Here is a 19,448-nt window from a genome sequence, read left to right as displayed (position 1 = left end):
AAGATACTAGTTTTGAGACTTGTCTGTATTATGAAAATATTCATATCAGGATTACCTTAGACCCTACAAAAGATGTCAAAGGTATACATAAAGGGACAACAAATCCAATTTTCATCAGTGTAATTTATAACCAAGGAGAACTTCATTTAAATATTAAAACTACCTGGAAAAGGATAAGAACTTTCAATTTTCGCTCCTTTAGCTCAAAGAGAAGTTTTTCAAGAAAATGTAGCTTGCCACTAGCTCGGACATCCACATCCATCATAGCATCCGCGGAAAGATCTTTATCTTTAGTTAGGGAATTTTGCAATTGCCAATCCACAATATAAGGATGTTTACAGCACTATAAAAACATAAAGAGCATCAGAAGTAAAAAAGTAAGAGTATATTAACATCTTTGACTTTTTCGTGTACTCTTAAGAAATACCTTTCGTAACGAAATAAGAATATCACGGAGGGAGCCCACAGGATCACTCTTCCAAAATGTGCGAAGGGCAGAGAATTCTGACAGCATATAATAGCAATACCATTCAAGCTGAATATTAGAGATCTCCACTGGTACCCAATATTCAATAAATCTTGCACAAATAATGAAAGAGGACAATCTATCTTTCAATGCTTCAATGTCAGCATTGGAGTTAGAAAGTAGTTCGGGATCTTGATTGATACCACCAGGGTCCAGCAAGGACAAGATATTTAAATAATCAGTTATGTTATTCTGCACATTCAACACTGCTATCAGGACATGTTTGATAAGATTAACAACATTCTATGATGAAAGTAATCATACCCTTAACTGGGCATTCATAAGAAGTAATCTCCACCCAGTATCCAAATTCTTGATAGAACCAGAATGAGTCAAAATACAGGACTGTTGGGAGTCATCGATAATAACAGCTTCCCAATGAATGCCTTTCAGTTCTTCAACATCCTGCACATCATCAGTATGTTTAGAACAAATCCCATGATAGAACAGAACAACAATTCAACCCTACAAAGTACAGATAAGTGGAGACAGAGGAAAAACAAATAATAATAGAAGCACCATTACATCAACTCACGCTAATTTGAAACCAAAAAGAAGTTCCAGAGGATCATACGTAATAAAGCCATAAAAAATTCTGTTGGAATCCACTTTGTATATTTAAATGACTGACAACGTAATATAACCTTTTCTACGATGCACACATTTCATGGTGTAATAGAAAACTCCACGAATAAATTTAAATTTTTTTTAAAAAAAAAAAAAAAAAAAAAAAAAACACACACACACACACACACACACAAATAATCAAAAATTAATAAAAATAAACAATAAAAAATAACACCAGCATACATCAAATTTATTTATAAAAATAACCCCTTGAAAAAGAACAACCTTGAAATGGGTTTACTCTCAACAACACAACCTATGTACAAAATTATAAAAATAAATAAATATGCTCACCACAAAGTCCTACTCTCTCAACACACACTCGGATATTTTCTATCAACAAGATATTAACTATAGAATTTAGGTGCTGTTATCTTTTTGAAAGTTCTTAGCTTGTGAGAAAGAAGTTAGGCCGAAAGAAGAATTAAATGTATGTTGTTTCAGCTTCCCTACAAGCCCAAAAGAACAAAATATAGATTCTGGAGATGGGAGAAGTAGAAGCTCCAAATGAAAATTCTAAAAACTTGTGGCAGAACACTTTGCTCAATAGATGGAACTTTGTCTAGCGAACATTTTCGCCATGCAATTTCTGAAATCCTCAATTGACCAAAAAAAAATGATCCATGTCTTCCATCTTCTTCCTCACCCCTACTGTAATATTCCCAGATTCATCTTCAAATGATTCGAAATATGCAACTAAGCCCACTAGAATTCTAAAGTAGAGGAGCAAACGGCAAAATGCAAACCCAAAACAACAGAAAACAGGAGCCCCCAAGAAAGTCAACAGTTCATTAGGTTTGCCGACCAACATCAATGGAAAAAAAAAAATCAAAAATTTGTTCATCCAAGCAGAACTACAATGTTTATCATCCACCAAAACGACCACTCTTTTACTCCATTTCAAAACTATACATATAATTATATATGTATTAACTTTATAAAACTTTTACAAATACACAAGTATAGAAATTAATGCAAAAAAATTTACAACAGCAACATTTATGAAGTACTCCAAACAATTATTTGATCCGGCATTTGAAGTCATTTGTGTATGCATACTTACTACCCACCCTTTTGCCCAAAAACTACCTGTTTGACTTTGTACAAAATTTAAATCTCTAAGTTAAACCTTTATCCATATGTTCTAAATTATATACCTTGCAAGAATTTTCAAAAACTCATGAAACAGCGCCAATCAAGCAGCTAATACAGTAAATTAATCTAATGAAAAAACCAACATAGCATAACAATGCATGTGCTTTTAAAATTTTATAGATAATGGACATACTGGCCCACTGAAATTATATGGTTGGGCAAATAAAACATTCAAGTTAAGGGTAAGTTTCCCATAGGATATTGTCTCGTAGACAGAATTAAAACAAGGGGGTGAAACACCACTACTTAAAAGTGTATTGCAAAAGCAGCAAATTTTCTTAAATCAGAAGGCAAAATTGAATGCAGTACACATTAAGTGAATTGCACCAAAAGTGAAAGTAGCTTGAAATAATCCAGATTTTACATTTAAGATGGGAATAGGCACATAAATACAACAAGCATTATCAATTTTTGCAACGTAGGCCAATTCCTACAAAGGCCTACATAGCAAAAAGGGTATTCCCATCTTTTTATAAGGAAACTAAATTAATAAAACTGCACAGCCCAGAATTTTAAGTACAACAAGAAGATAAGGTGTTCTAGGAAAGAGACTAAAAATCAATTATCATGATACAAGAAATTATAAACAAGTCAAAGATATCTGTTAGAATCCAAACAAAACATTAAGCCAAGGAGCCATAATTTTTTATAAAAAATTAAATAAAAAAAAATAATCATGATAAAAAGAGGGCCATTACAAGTATGACACATAATCATGAGATCCGGAAGGTAAAATAAAAATAAAAAATACATGATGTTTCCCTGTAACAAAAATAGGTAAAATAAATAAAAATAAAAAAGACCAATTATTTTAGAACTAGACCTACAAATGCCTTCTTGGATCAGTCTTGAACTCCTTACAAACAATTTATCTTATTACTCAAATGCACATACCTCAGCAATAGCTTCAGCACTAGATAGTAGTACTTGGAGCAATACTTGACCACCATCTTCATAAAACTCCAGACTTCTAATGATATGACGTGCATCTGCATTTCCACCATAAACCACAACATTGATAGATGCTGCTAAGTGCAAAAACTCAGCCTCCCAGGATGGCAGAGATGCATTCGGACAAATGATGAGAAATGGCCAAGAACCTTGTGTCACTAAGGATGAAACAAGATGGATTACTTTCACAAATCTATCCTGCAAAAACCCATTCAACCAAAACATAAAAGTAAGAAACAGACCCTTCACTTGGTAAGAAGAATACAGAAACAGCAAAAATCTTGAGATCTTGAAAATAGAATGCAATTAGGCAAACAGCAATCAGCCAAAAAATCACAGGTTCAGATTCAAAAAAATTAAAAATCAAAAATTATTTTTCAGAATTTAAATTCATGGATCCAGGTTCAAACATATATCCATTAAAATGCTCTACAGATAGCTCAAAGGCCTTAAACACACACCTCCTCCCCTTCCCCAACCCAAAAAAAAAAAGAGTAAAAGTAATAATAGTAGTAAAACACAATAGGTTAAAGTAATAATTACCAAAGGAGGGCAATCGAAATATTTACCGAACAACTAAAGAAACAGATAATGTTTCATTACGGCCAACACTCCTTTTTTTCCCCATATTTAATTAAGATTGTTAAACAAAAAATATTAACAATAAAAGAAAAATTAAACTCATGATTACTAATCCTTTGCAAGGAAAGTTAACACTCTCCAAAACGGAAATAATCTGAGGACCAAATTACACACAAGAAAATTCAAGATAAACTAATTAGCCAAATAATGACACACACTGTCCACCCTAAGACAGATTCAATATTCAGCACCCTGTAAAATGAGTTATTCACAAAACAAACCAGTTCAAAAGATGACAAACAAATAAGAAGAATAATAAGGTTCAAAATGCAAATGGAAAATTATGCAGAAAAGGTGAGTACGCAAATGCCCAGTCACGGAAGATAACTATCTTAAAGAGAATACGTGCTCAAATGCAGCAATCTCTCAGGTATTCCTAAACTTGTCCTGCTCAAATAGGACTAATCAATTATCACGGCAGTCAAGTCCTTTTATTCTAGCCTCTAATATATCATGAATCATGGAAGGTTCTTCGTCCAAAACCTAACGATCTTTATAATAATTAAGCAAAGCAACTTTGATGCTAGCTTATACATTATATTCAGGTAGCTGTAGTTTAAAATTGACACAAATGCAATTTGGCATCCACAATTGAAAAAGAGCTCAAATCTACTCATTAATATCCTTCAATTTTAGAATGATAATAAGATTGCTGTTCAAAATGGATTTTAGAAATAAAAATCATTAAACCACATAGTACAAGGACTATCATTAAACCACATAGTACAAGGAAAATTCTGATAGCAAAATCAACACTTTTGAACGACTTCCCTCAAATTGCTTAAAGATTAAATAATTCCTAATCGTGTCAGTTTTAAAACTAATTCCCACCATATTGTCCACGTAGGATTAGTGGTAGCTTCGTTAAGCAATTTTGAGGGAAATCGTTCCACTTCTTTTTCAGCTAAACACTCTAATACAGAAACATATCCAACTTCCAAGAGTCAAACATGGAAAATTGATTTGCATACCAGAGACCAGCAAACAAGGAAAAGCCCAAATGTCCATTTCAATTCCAAGCAAATAGAGAGATCAATTTTAAAATACAGACTTTATTAATACAAAACCTAGTCTGAAAGAAAAAATGAATAAAACCAAGTATAATTGATTTGCCACAAAAAAAACAAATACTCAGAAATTGATTTGCCAGTCTGACGTGTCGGCAGTCTGATACATCAACCAACAACTTTATCAAGAAAATTTAACCATTATCAAAGAATGTTTGGAAGACCAGGAACCTTAACTTTAAACAGTGATCGTTATACGCACCCGCGCAAGGCACAGTTAGGCAGGAGAGCTGACGCCTTAGCTCTGCGAGACACAAAGACCTACAAAAGGTGCACACCTATGTGCTTTTTTCTAGGCAACCACTTGAGCCTTTGCACCTTATGGTGCAAGGCATCAATAGCTAATGTGTAAAATAGCTTTTTTGTAAGAAAACACCACTCGACTTTGCAAAAATAAGATTTACTTCTATACTAGAGAAGAGAGAAACCTCATATCCCCCAATTCCATTTGAAGAACCCTAGTGATTGATCACAAGCCCGTTCACCCTTTCTCAGAACTCTTTTTTATGACTTATTTACAAAAATTAAATATAATATTATATGAGTAAAGTGCGCCTAGCCTTCTGCCTTGCGCCTAGGCTTCCAAGGACTTTTGCGCCATGTTGCGCCCTTTAGATCTAAGCCGGGAGCCATTAAACTAGAAGAAAAAATATAGACAGGCTAGGAGGGGGGATGGGGGGAGGCAACAAGGCAACTTTGTCCTAGTATAAAGATCCATTTAATAAAGTACCCCTCGACATTTATATTTATATTTCCTCCGTTCACAAAAAATATCTTCCTATATTCCTTTTTAAATGTCCACAAAAAATCTTCCAGTTACTTAAAATGGAAACCTAACACACTCAACATATGTGTGATGGACCTTCCTACCAGCTCTCTTTCTCTATGCCATGTGATGTGGGCCCTCCCACTCAATAGCTATCTTCCAATCATTATTCTTATATACTAATTTCTCCACTACTTACCAGAATCTTACCCAACTATAAAACTTCATATGTGTGCCCAAACATAACAGAAAGATTGTCGTGGTTAGTAAGAGTACAACAAAACAAGGTGCAATGCATAAATGACATTATCATATCAATCACCAAGTAAAGCAATGGGAAATGTAAAAAACCAAGAAGAAGCAGACATTATAGAAATAAAGGTGTACCTGTTCATCTAGTAGAACAACATTATGCCCCTTATGGTGATACTCACGAAGCTTATTGACAGAGTTAAGATAGCAACTATCAGCTCCGCCAATCATAAGTTTTCCAAGTTTGAAATGCGAATCCTTTCTCTTTTCTTGAGCCTATTAATCATTAATAGACAAAACCAAATATGAAAACTGATATCCCATTAACAAGAGAAAACAACTGGTCACAGAATCAAGAAAATTGAAACCAGAGAAGGATAGAACAAGTCCCAAAGCACACAAGAAAAATCAGTAGATAAGAATATTGAGTTTTCTGTAAATCATATAACAGTCATGCATAACTAGAAATGGAATTGCAACATATAAAAGGGGGATAAGAAAACATATTATAGGATTGTTTAAAAAACATCAACGCACCCTTCAAACTCACTCTACCTCCCCCTCCTCTAACAATGGCATTTCCCTTTATTAAGAGGAACCAATACAGAACTGCATAAGGAAAAAACTACTAATTGTTCATAGGTCTTCAACAATTTAAAAATTGGTAGAGACACATCTAAATGTGAAGCTGCATAATTAACAAACCTCATTATTTCCAGATAATGGTGGCTTCCGGGCTTTGTTATGACGTGTTTCATATTCTTCAATCAATCGTTGAGTTTCAGGTTTCTTAAAAAAGGACAAATCCTCGGGTTCCCATGTTGCTTGATCATAATCAAGACCACACCATTTCACAAGCCATTCGTGCTGGCTCTTTGATTCAAAATTAATTTCCTGATCAATTGGCTTATCATCGACAATTACTGATCTTCTCTTCAGTAAACGATGAGGTATGGCCAAAGCTGGATTCCACTGCAACTCCTAGAGAGAAAGAAGCATGTTACATTAAACCAGAGGCATGACTTATAAGGAGAAGCTTTTATGCACATGCACAACCAACTTTGATTCACAAGGCACCAACATTTGCTGCAAACAGCTAAGAGATGTTTAGTATACCTCTTTCTGTTTGCCAAGTTTTGCGCGAAGATCTGAGGCTTCATGAACCAACAGTATTTCTGCTACCCAGCGATTATGAATATGGGCAAGACCTTTATATTTGACAAAGCACTGCTTTTGCTTCTGTCTACCTGGCACAACACATTATCATGTGAAGCATCTGTCATCTTAATAATATATGCAATAATAATAAAGTAGCTGGAACATATAATAGTCGCTTGTTCCTTTTTTTAACTTTCAAAATAAGCAGTGTAAGACTGAAGGCCAACAGAACAATACTTATAGTCTTTTGTTCACTTTTGATGGTAATGCCAACACTATGAATGCAAAACGGTCCCCATTACACTTAGTTTGACCTAAAATGAGATCAATTTATCAGTACCTTCAGTGTTTGACATATCCACTTCTCTAACATCCAAAATTGATTCTATGCCTTCCGACACAGAATGGACACCAAGGGCCAACTGTTTCTTAGTGCAGTCAGAACAGTACCAATTTGAAAGATATATATTTTCCTCGGAGTTCAATGAACATGGAGAATGATAACTTCTTCCGCATCCTTTTCCACTACAGTGCCTAGAATTTAAAATTTAAAAAAAAAAATCAATAATTATCACATATATCATAGATAACACAGCATCTATTCAACATTTATGGTTATATAAACTGAATATTACAAATTAAATTTAGGGAAAATTCTCATTGGCAGTTCAATGTTTTCGCACTTTTCATATGGTAGCCATAAAATCAAGAAAATTTTATTAAAAAACATGCAATGCTACTGATGATTAAATAAAACAACAATAATGATGATTTTGTCTAATGAGGTTGTGAAGGCACGTTGGGTGGTTTCCAGTGAATTTATTCTGAATCACGGTGCCTATGAGGGTGTTGATGTTGGGTCTCAATAAATGAGTTTAGGTGTGGCGGTCAATGGGGAGTCAATTATGCAGGCGGTTATTAATGATGTTGGTGAGAGTGTTTAGGGTGATGATCAATGTTGGACAAGGGTAACGTGTGTGAAGGCCGCAAATGGTGGCCATTTGTGGTTGCAAATCGGCATTGTTGCTAGTAGGGTGGGAGGGAGTCATATGTTATTCAGCAATGGTCATGTTGTCGATCAAGGTAAGGTATTATTTGTTCTAAAACAGTATAAAGGGAATCATAATTTATTATTCGTACCATTTATTAGCCAAAAAGTCACCTTTAATGTCACTTTGTATAAAATATAGGAACACCCAGTTGTTATTAGGTTTTCAAATAATTTTTGGGCTATCAGACATAAATGCAGAAAACATAGAGCTACAAATGAGGATTTTCCTAAAGAAAATAGTATCCGGTGAATTTAAATGCAGGAGAGAGAAGCTCCGATGAGGATTTCTCAAGCTTGGAAAAATATAGGGCTACAAATGAGGATTTCCAAAGCTTGAAAAATATTGGAATAGGACACACAAGAAATCAAGCCCCGATGTTCAAGCATATGCACAACGCAATATTATTCTGCTCAGCTTGCCAAGACGATATTTACCCAAACATATTACATGCTTTTAGATCACCAAAAGGTTGAATATAGCTTAGACCACCCCATGGGACCCACTTCCCCACATTGTTTATAGGCAGCTTCTCTCTCATGTAAACAAAGGGCCCATTGACCTCACTTTTATCACTTCTCTTGGCATGTGGAGCTACATCATGAGGGAATAGCTTTATAAAACGGATGGAGTATATAATTCAATAATGTTACTGAATTTTACTAATTAGAATTGCTTTTTACAGAAAATTTTTTAGTTGAAAAGAATGGGCGTTGAGCAGCTAGCAGAAAACTTAGTAAAAATCTTCAACACTTAAGCTAAGAACTGGAGGACACTTCCTAATAAACAAATATTCACAACATGAACCAAAGAGTACAAATCAAATAGTTCATAGCTGAAAGAACTAAAATTTGAAGCAGCAACCTTAAGTAAACATTTGGCATAAAAGATCCTAACTACATACAGCATACACGCGGGAAAAAGAAATTAAAAACAAAATTAAAATATAAATTAAAAAAAATCATTTGCTGGTTTTGGGGAGAAATTGGCTATTGCCTCAAAATTAGTCTAAGAGTATATGATTGTAGGTTGAAGTCTACAATAATAACCCACAACAGGATCCATTAGAAGAATTGCATAGTCGAAAAGACAAGAAGACAGGGAAAAAGCAGGACAAAGTTACCCACAAGAGTTTTCCTGCAAGTTTGCAAGTAACACAAGTACTCCGCTGAACATCAAGCTTAGAAGCACTTTGCTTGACACCTCGAACAAGGTCCTCAGCAAATTCTGTAGTAACAACAGTCCAGCATTGCCCTCTATCCTAATTCATTATAACAGATAATTAGGGATCAATACGAAACCCAAAGAATACCTTTAGATGCCAAAGAAAAACAGAGTACATATAAATGCAATTAAAGCAATGTGAACTGATCATTACAGAAGTAGAATTTTTACCATGTAGGCAATGTACCCCTATGTTTTAAAAAATTACTACGTATAGACTATAATCCCAAGGTTCATTAAACTAAATAAGTGGGGGGGGGGGGAAAGGAAAAATTGATGCCAACAGTCCAAACTATGATCACTCTTCTTTGAACAGTCCCAAGGGGCAAAACTATATGTGCATTCATAAAGAATGGACCTTATTAAAAAGTGGCCTACTACAACAGGTAAAAATGGGTCATGTGATAGTCACATGTTTTGAATGAGCCCCTTTTTGACTCAACTGTTTTAATTTCATTGTTGTAATTATTTAACTAATTAACTACCATTTAAACCTACCCCATTTTAATACATAACCAAACAATTGACTCCCTTTCTTCACCTCTTCCATTTCTTTGCATCCTTCTTCAACCTTCTATGAACTAGAAACAAGCAACGAAGACAGTAGTCGGCACCAACAATTAGATTTTTCCATAAATAAAAGACATTCAACTACTTTAATAACAATTAAACTTCACCTAAAACAATAAACCAACTATATTCCCAGATTCTTGCAAAATTCAGAAGACAAAATTGTGAATCCATGCTTTAGTAGCAATAGGGCAGTTGAGGAGAAAAAACGAGCAGCCTCGGGAAGAAACAGTAGGGCCAGCATCAATTAGTTGCAATACAATTCCTTGTTCATGTGTATCCCAAATTTTTACAGTACACTTGTATTGAAAATTTCATTCATAAATCATAATTTCAATTAATTAAATTATTATACTAGTATAGTATTGACATTATAATTTACAGTAGACTTGTACAAAAAATTTCATTCGTAATTTTAATTGAATAATTGATTATACTAGTATACTAGAGCCCTTTTGGCTCAAAAATAAGCCCATCAGACATCATTTATTTAAAACAACAGTTTCAGGCCTTTCAGCATCCTTATTTTTGTTTAGCGACTTGGTTATCTGGAGGTGGACTGGTGGAGTACATGGTTGGCAGTAGAACGGAGGTGATGGAATGATGAAGGTTTCAATCAGGTTGAACGCTGGGATAGGGTAAGACTGGTGGTGGGTTGGGATCTTGGTGGTGGTTTCGATAAATAGTGAGCAGGGGTGAGGGAGTAGCAGGAGGTAGCTGATAGGATGAGGAACCAAAGGGAAGAGGTTGTTGACTATCATATTGTTCATTGTTTATTGTTTATAGTAATTATGAAATTCAAACGAGAAAAAAAAGGAACATAACTATAAAGGTCATGTGAGTGTCATCAGTGTCAATTGCCATCTGCCATAGGTTTAAATCAAATTGCCAGGGTCCATTCCCATAAAAGACTGAATATAGTAAGGACTGTTCTTAGTTATTCAAAAGAATGGACTGTTTCAAGATGAATGAACATAATTGGGATCATTGTTATCAGTAAAAAAAATTAGACATGGGTGTAGAATTACGGCATAAACTGAAAAAAAATCCTTTTTATAAGACTTTATGCATGAAATTTAACATACAAATGCATACTTCCTCCGTTTCTCAATAAACCCAATTTACTTTTTGCACTATTTTTTTACTAACTTGGACTTTTTTTTTTTAATACGTAAGAAAAATGTCATTTTTATTGTTGTAACTTGTAAGGTTAGTCTCACTGTATAGTTTCAAAATATCAACTATTAAAATAATTTTCATTATAAAAATAAATTTATTAATGGTCAAAGTTGTTTTGCTGACAAGAGTAAAAGTCAAAACAGTGCATGTATTATAAAACGGATACAGTATATACACATTTTACACTGACATCATTGTTAAATCTATTGAAATGCTTTTTTAAGCCTATTGTGAGCACATATTGCACACGTTCTTATTGTCATTTCATGGTGCGAACATATGACCGAATCATTTCAATTAGGGCATAACTTATAAGATTTTCAATTGATTGATTTTTACTATTGTTGTAAGGTTAAATCTCGTTGAATAATTTCAACATATCAACTATTAAAATAATTTTCATTTAAAAATTAAATTTATTAATTGTCAAAGTTGTTACGCTAACAAGTGTTAAAGTCAAAACAGTTGTATTATGAAACGGATGAAATTTACACACATTTTAGGCTGACATCATTGTTAAATCTATTGAAAAGCTTTTTTAAGCCTATTGTGAGCACATATTGTACACATTCTTATTTTCATTTCTTAGTGCAAACATATCAATCAAAGCCTTAATCCCATAAGTGGGGTCTCGGTACATAAACCAAAAGTGATTATTCAGTAGAGTCATCCACGAAAAATCTTGCTCCTCCAACCCTTACAATCAAATACCTCATTCTCATGCAAATCCATTTGCTTCATATCCTGTCTAACTCCTTCCAAGTTCCAACCAAGTCATTTTCGGTCTCCCTCGTTTAAGCTCTCCATGATCCTGCTGTTCAACTCTTCGTGCCTCCGTTTTACATGCCCGAACCAATGCATCATTTCAATTAGGGCATAACTTATAAGATTTTCAATTGATTGATTACAACTATGTTCTACAAATACCAATGACATTGTCCGAATCAAACATTCGGACCCCAAACCACCCCCACATCGAATGCTACATCTCGTGTTTCACTCAAAAGTTGTTTGCTATTCAAAGAGACATTAAAGACTTCCCATGTCTCCCAATTATGGCTTTAAGCCCCTAATAGTCTACACAACAACAACAATTATAAAATCCTACAAGCTTTTGAAATCAATTCGCTTCACAACAACCACGACAAGAATCAATCAACTCATCATTTCCATTACCAAGACAACGTGACCATTCCCACAATCGCAACCATACCCATATTTTTAACCATTGTTTTCCATCTATATTTACATTTTCTACTACAGTTGTGCGGTTTAAGAAAAATTATTAAAGTATCTGATTTTTTATTAAAGTATCAGATAACCGTACACTTGTCAAAAATTCGAACATCCAACACAAGTATGGAGGAGAAAATGAAGAGTGGAAGTAGCATTGATGGCCGATCAAAATGATTTCAGTGAAGATGCCTTAACTGAACCTCATATAAAAGATATTAAATGTTGGTAAATTGTACATAATACTTCTTGAAGAAGAGCCACAGGGGTGGAAAGAGTAAATCAAATAAGCCAAAAGCACATAAACTAAAATTATAGAAAAAGATAAAAACCAACCTTAGAATTATCGACGTCATTTATAGTGTTTAAAAGACAGCAGCAAAGGTCTTGCTCCGGAGAATCATAGTCCAGCCTGCAACAAAAGGATATTTATTTTCAACGTTGCAAGAAAGAGAAAAATTGTCTAACCTGTACAGATGTTGTAATAAATTTAAACAAAGTAGGAATGACAGGTCCGCAGATTGACAAAAGAATGGGAGAGCTAACATGTGAGGGAAAATTTCTGTTTTGATAGGAGTCTAAAGCATATTTTGAAATTTCTGAACACAGATCTATGTACTTTGAGCAACTTAAGCTTGACGGTGCCCAAAATCGTGCACCAGGTGGCCAAGGGTTGCATTCTTGTTCAATAGGTTCTAGACAACTATTAACGCATAGGAGTTTTGACTACTTAAATTATCCAAGTCCACCTTCATCTGCAAAAGCTTATTGCATGACAAGTTGAGTTGCACAGAGAGAGACACATGGAACATTTACTTTTTATGCAAAGAGAACAATTACTTACAAAAAAAGAGAACAATACTTTGTGGGTTGTTGCCTAGAAAACACACACAGGTAGAATTCCACAACATTGTTCCCATACCACAAATCAAATCGCATACCACATAACATTGATCACTCATCTCTAAACAAAAGTTTACCTTCAAAAGACACTAAAACAAAGCAAGCCAAACAGAATCATAAGTTTGAAGTGTAGAAAGAAAAAAAGGAGATCTTTATGTCTAAATCTTGCAGCAATATTAAGATGATGAAGAGAGAGGGAGTAGAAAAAGAAGTACGAAATTAAACAAAGTCGAACCCACTATGCATGAACAACAACAGATAATAACAAAAATGGAAAAGATAAAAAAAAAAAATAAAAAAAAAAAAACTATCAACTAGATTGGGAAGCTATCTAAACAAAGAAATTGTTTTGATAATGACCACCTTTTGCAAAGAACAAAGACAAAAATTCAGAGGATTTAAAGTGGTGTCAAAGAGCAAACTTTCAACTTCTTGCCATTTGTACATCAAATTATTCAATCCACCAAACAAAAATTTTGATTCAAATCAGTTATTAGGTTATTTTTTCTGGGCATTTACAATACAATGATTACAACAATTAACTGGAAACAAGACATGGTAACTGTTGAACATATGTTTGGTTCAATATGCGTTCCCTAAGATTTAGTGAGGATTAATGCCTTACACCAACTACTAAATGAAAAAATCATTACCTTCGCTTTCTTAAGCATTTGGCACAGTCCTCGGCAAAAATGCTTAAATTGCATGAAGATGATACTGAGGAAGCAACATCCATGGTACATTTGCTTGTACCTTCACTTCTGACAGCAGAATCCCCTAGACTTATCCCTCTCTGACTACATCCAGATCCATCACCATCGTCAGATAGCTTGTCCAGAGTCAACTGCATTTCCTGGTTGGAAAGATTATCCATTGCAGAGCCATTCACTGGAAGTTCTTTGGATTTGTCGGATTTTTGCACAGCCTCGATCCTAGGAGAAGATGGAGAGGCAACATCATGACCCCTAGACGCCAGCAGAATTTCTCCATCTTCAATTTCACAAGAATTGGAATCTCTAGCATCATCATCTATGTCCTTTGCACAATCTCCATTCATTTCTTCTCCATCACTACGCTCTTGATCCCCTTCATCGATTTTCTCATGACCACTACCTCCACTGTCATCACAATTTTCCAGCCTGCTCTTTTTATCAGATTCTGAATCTACAGGATTTTACAAAAGGATCATGCAACAGCATTTAAGTAATAACCAATATAGCATAACAAGCTCAACAACAATACAACAGATTTGTGAAATATAGTACATAGAAAATTAAAAAGAAAAAAAAATTGTAAATGAGGAGACCAAGAGTATTTAATAGCTCGCCTGAAACTTTGCTCTTCTTCAGGGGCTTAAACATGTCTCTGTAACGCCGAGCATCTAGCCTCTTTTTCCTCTTATTACCAACTTCAGAACTGCAATTCTGCTTACCCTTATCTTTGACTTCCTGTGCAATCTGCTTTAAAGTCTTGTCTTGCTTCTGGTTCTTCTCATTCGAAGAGTCTAACACAGTTGAACCCTTAGTCTGCTGCTTCAAACCATTATAAGACGGTGAACCCTTCTCCCCCGTCTCCTTAGAGCTTAAAGAGTGAGACTTATTCTCCCTCACCGACCTTCGCAATGGGCTCGGATTCCCAGCTTTCTTCTTCTTAGAAGAGGGTGGGGTGGCAGGTGGCGACTGCCGTTGTAGTCTCTGAGACTTCCTCAGACTAACCGGACTCAAATTATTCTGACCCCTAGTTGACCTCCTCAGCGCAGAAGCATCTGAGCCTGAGACTGAGGCTTGTGAATCACTTTTACCACTACTCGAGGCCCGTCCCTGAGCCGGGGCGACTGCCCTAGACCCAGGGAGAGAAGCTTCATTTTCATTGTTCTGCCCTAACATTAATAAAGGATTATAAACAAAATCCTGCAACACATCAGCAACCAAATTTGACTCAATTATCAAATTAGGCTCAAAAGATCGCATAAATTTCTTCACATTCATGAAAATCAACGTAAATTGCACATAGAATAACACTAGCAACAAAATCGATGATTACAATTTATCAACTTCAGTAATTATAAAACCAATAGTTCATAGCAATTGCATGAATCTAAACCCTAGATTGTGAAATTGATAATGGATGATTCCAAAAATAGAAAGAACATCTAACCTCAAAAGATTCTTCAATGGAGAAAAAGCTCAGAAGTGCGCTTCAATGGAGAATTCAAAGTGCGTTTCAATGGAGGAGAGAGGAAAAAATACAGAGGGGTGCAGCTTTAAACTGGAAACTTCCATTGAGGGAACAAAGTGAAAACATAAGAGAAAGAGGAAGATTAATGACACGCATATAATGTTAACAGTTACAATAATAATACTCCATATTAATTGAATTCATATATACGGATTAATAGAGATTTTTTTTCCAAAATAAGCCTAATTACGAAATTATTTTGTAAAGTAGATTCGTGCCCAAATTAATTACCAAATTAAGTTTCAGGGTCGGAGAGCGTTTTATCTCCTGAGTTGTTTAAAAAAGAAATTTAATGTGTAAAATGCGATTTGGGACAGCGCTTTACATGTTGGGCCTTTTCTTTATAATTTTTGTAAAATCTGATTTTAAAATTTTAAAAAAAAAAATCAAATGCACTAAAAACGTTGTCTCAAACAGCGGTTTATATACTGAATGTTGGGAAAAAATTCAGTACATAAAACGCTGCATGGGACAGCGTTTTATGTACAATTTTTTTTGTACATAAAACGCTACCCCATATAGCGTTTTTTCTACTGGACTGTAGCAGCTAGCAGCCTCCTCACTCCAAATTCAGCCCCCAACCCACCACCCCCAGCCTTCATTCAGCCACCACCCTCCAACACCACCCCTACCACCAACCCCAACCTTCCCACCACCATCGACCACCACCAACCACCACCTCCCGCCACTTTCGCCCACCCTTAGGCACTTCAAAACACTCCAACCACCCCCAATAGCACTACAACCACCCCCACCACCAATTAGGGATTGACGAATTAAAAGCAACAACAAACAGAAAATTTCAAATGTCAAACTTCAAAATAGAAATGTTACAAATGTTACAAACGTTACAAATTCAGATACAAAATCAATCTAGTATTCTACTATATCAATTTACAAATATAAACTTAGGTCCCGGTCGGTCTAGATGGACACGTTCTCTAGTTGTGACCCTGCTGGTGACAACAGTTGCATTTTCTCGGGGGGGGGGGGGGGGGGGGTTAGTCTCATCCATTCATTACGTATGCGCCTTGACTTTGGCCGACCTTTTCCTCGTACCATGCTGCAGTCCGGAATGAGTTTAGGGTCGATGTACTCTGTCTAGGTCGTCTCACAGGGGATAAGCCAGAACTGTAGTGCATAGGTGTTCGTATAGGCCTCCGATTGCAACACATGGTCCACCCATGGGCGCTCTGATAGTGAATACGTCGCACAAACTACTAGAACATGGGAGGTGGAATATCTGTGGTTTGTTGCATGTACTCTTTCAACTGAAAGTTAACTATATGTTTATGACCTCCTTTCTACCAAGTCGCTCTCCCATTTCTGTTGTAACTTGATATATATGTAGTCGGCGGTTATACGCATCCACTCTGTGATATCTTGCTTTTGCGGTGTTTTTCTCCAGAATGGCAGCGACCTTTGGGGGGTATGCAAGTCCATGTTCAGACCTAGCCTCAGAAGATTCCCTTCTTAAAGTGAAGTACCTGTTAACTCTGTGGAAAGTTAACTCGACAAGGGACATGATCGGTAGAAACCGAGCTCCCTTTAACATATTGTTAAATGTTTCAGAGAAGTTTGTAGTACATATCCTAAATCTGCGACGAGCGTCTTGAAACAAAGACCACATAGGAAACGGCACTTGGGCAATATACTCTGGGGATTTGGTACATGCCTGACCGATCGAACACAAATCAGCTTGCAGTTTTCTTTCTTGCCTTTGGTACGCAGCAGCCTTGTACGTATCTCTCGTGTTATTGCTTCGCACGTGAGTTTTCAAGTTAGAAGCTATGTGGCGAACACAAAACCTGTGATAAGCTCGCGGCTCGTTGAATCCAACGTTAAGATCATTCATTGCTACAATGATCCCAACATGTCGATTAGATATATCACAAAGGCCACCTCGTTGCATGACATGAACCCCAATGCAGCCTAGAAACCAAGACCAGCTGGAAGTGTTTTCCCCTTCAACCAACGCAAATGCTAGCGAAAATACTTGGAAGCTTGCATCCACACTTGTAGCAACCAACAGTGTTCCTTTATACTTCCCGTACAATTGCGTCACATCGATACAGATAACAGGCATACAATGTTTATAACCATCGATACAAGGACCGAAGGCCCAAAACACTCGTTCAAACACTTCCATGTTGCTATAGTAAATATCATCCACCAAAGCTCTGTGTTTCCATACAACAACGGTTCCCGAGTTTGACTGTTGAAGTGCTTGCATGAAGTGCGGAAGTCTTCCGTAAGAACTCTCCCAATCCCCAAATATTTCAGCTATAGCTTTCTCCTTGGCATACCATGCTCTTCGATACGGAACTTCGAAATGAAATTGCTTGGAGGTGAGTTCCTGTATGAGTTCTGATGAGTCTATTTTATATACTTCCTCTGTTCTTTTTTTACTGCATCATAGGAGATTTCACGTTTGCCAATGCATTACTTTAGCTATTAATATCTTTAATTAAACCGTTGTAAAAGTTATAAAAAATTGATATTTGGAAAGTAGATTTCGAGATGAATCTAACTAGATCCCACATGACTATGTTTTTCTTTACGAATAAATCACAAACAATGGTCAAAGAAGATAATGTGAATAGTGTAAAAGTCAAAGTGATGCGATAAAAAAAGAAAGGAGGAAGTATATTTTTATTCCCCATCCACGGTCATATTTGTGCTTATTTGAGCTCTGCGGAGCTATTTTTACTACTAATATACGTTTTCTAGTGTTTTTGTAGAGTTGGTATTATTTTGTAAGAATTTGCAAAATTATGACGATTCCCGAGCCTATTGAGCCACTACAAACATATTAAAGTCGTATCACATTTTATGAGAGTTAAAGGAACTTGGTTCGTTGTTCAAAGTTCCCGCAAGAAATACAGAATAAGCCGTTTGAGAACTAGGACTCAAGAGTCAAGTTAACATGGCCCAAGTTCGAAGCCCAATTCCCGCGAATCAAGACCTTGGTGCGAAGTCTGTTAAGTCGGTTTTAGTCTTTTGTGGGTTTTGTTATTTAATCCAAATCCAATTAGTGGGCTAAATGACCGACAATTGGTGAGGGGTGAGATAAAGATTTCTTTTTAGCTTTAGATAGTTTTAATTTTCTGTTTATATTCTTATCTTCTAAGACTTTTAGTTAGACTAGGATTCTTTTTCAGTTAAGTTTTTCTATCCTTATATAAGGAGGGTTGTACTAGTACGAGGAGGAGGTCAGTAGTTAGTTTTCTTAGAATTAGTTTTAGTTTAGTCGTACGTTTAGTTTTGTTGGTGGTTAGACTTATGTTTTTATACTTTTAGTTACTTTATTTTATGTTTTTATTTTACTTCTTTTCGATTGCTTTTCCCTAGTTTTGATTATTATTGATTTTTGCACTAGTTTATTATTATTGTTTTTATCATGCTTAATTTAATTGTTTTGTTTAGTTTAGTTTTAATTATGCATTTAATTTTAGGGTTCTTGGGGATCCATATTTAATATGAAGGGATGATTTATTGTTATTTATTGTTAATGTTTTGGGTTAATTTCCTATTGAATGTAATAATGCTATGCAATTAGATTTGCACAGGTTTAATTGTATGAGTAACACAATATTGATTCGAGATTCGATGGATGATAATTAATATTAAGGCCAAGTTTCAATAAGCAGATTAATTTATAAATGGTTAAGTCAAGATTCGAGAGATGCGATTTAATACCGCTAAGTTAATTCTGTGATTGTAATACGTAGCGAAAGCCCTTTATAATCTGGTTAATTTATGCATTAATGATTGATTGTTGTCTTTTATCCCGGAATATTGTTTATTGGTGAACCTATGACCCTAGGCTTTTGTTATTGATTATTCCCTTAGTTTAATTATTGTCGTAGTATAATTCTCACAAAAATAATTCGGTTACTTAATAGTTT

General features: G+C 35.3%; 2 protein-coding genes across 3 annotated transcripts in view; both read right to left on the bottom strand.

The window, feature by feature from the left end:
- Positions 1–15,641, bottom strand: part of LOC110699165 — a 32,483-nt gene extending 16,842 nt beyond the window's left edge. Inside the window, exons 1-13 of one of the 2 annotated variants that reach the window (XM_021876650.1) lie at positions 15,460–15,641; positions 14,630–15,212; positions 13,956–14,466; positions 12,736–12,811; positions 9,321–9,454; positions 7,485–7,678; positions 7,103–7,233; positions 6,692–6,967; positions 6,122–6,262; positions 3,203–3,457; positions 791–931; positions 428–718; positions 164–343 (exon numbers count right to left, since the gene is read on the bottom strand). In XM_021876650.1, the coding sequence (XP_021732342.1) occupies positions 164–343; positions 428–718; positions 791–931; positions 3,203–3,457; positions 6,122–6,262; positions 6,692–6,967; positions 7,103–7,233; positions 7,485–7,678; positions 9,321–9,454; positions 12,736–12,811; positions 13,956–14,466; positions 14,630–15,188 (2,889 nt within the window). In that variant the 5' untranslated portion in view covers positions 15,189–15,212; positions 15,460–15,641. Of the gene's footprint in view, positions 1–163; positions 344–427; positions 719–790; positions 932–3,202; positions 3,458–6,121; positions 6,263–6,691; positions 6,968–7,102; positions 7,234–7,484; positions 7,679–9,320; positions 9,455–12,735; positions 12,812–13,955; positions 14,467–14,629; positions 15,213–15,459 lie in introns of those variants that run through there. The other variant, XM_021876651.1, reaches the window with a different exon arrangement.
- Positions 15,642–16,822: 1,181 nt separating this feature from the next.
- On the bottom strand, positions 16,823–17,773 carry LOC110699394. The gene has a single exon (XM_021876915.1). It carries the CDS (start codon positions 17,771–17,773, stop codon positions 16,823–16,825), a length of 951 nt encoding a protein of 316 aa, XP_021732607.1.
- Between the last annotated feature and the right edge of the window lie 1,675 nt (positions 17,774–19,448).

The sequence above is a fragment of the Chenopodium quinoa genome, unplaced genomic scaffold (genome assembly GCF_001683475.1).
Source record: "Chenopodium quinoa cultivar QQ74 unplaced genomic scaffold, ASM168347v1, whole genome shotgun sequence".
In the NCBI taxonomy this organism is placed as follows: domain Eukaryota; kingdom Viridiplantae; phylum Streptophyta; class Magnoliopsida; order Caryophyllales; family Amaranthaceae; genus Chenopodium; species Chenopodium quinoa.
The sequence above is the reverse complement of the archived record's forward strand: the minus strand, read 5'-3'. Positions and strand labels throughout refer to the sequence as shown.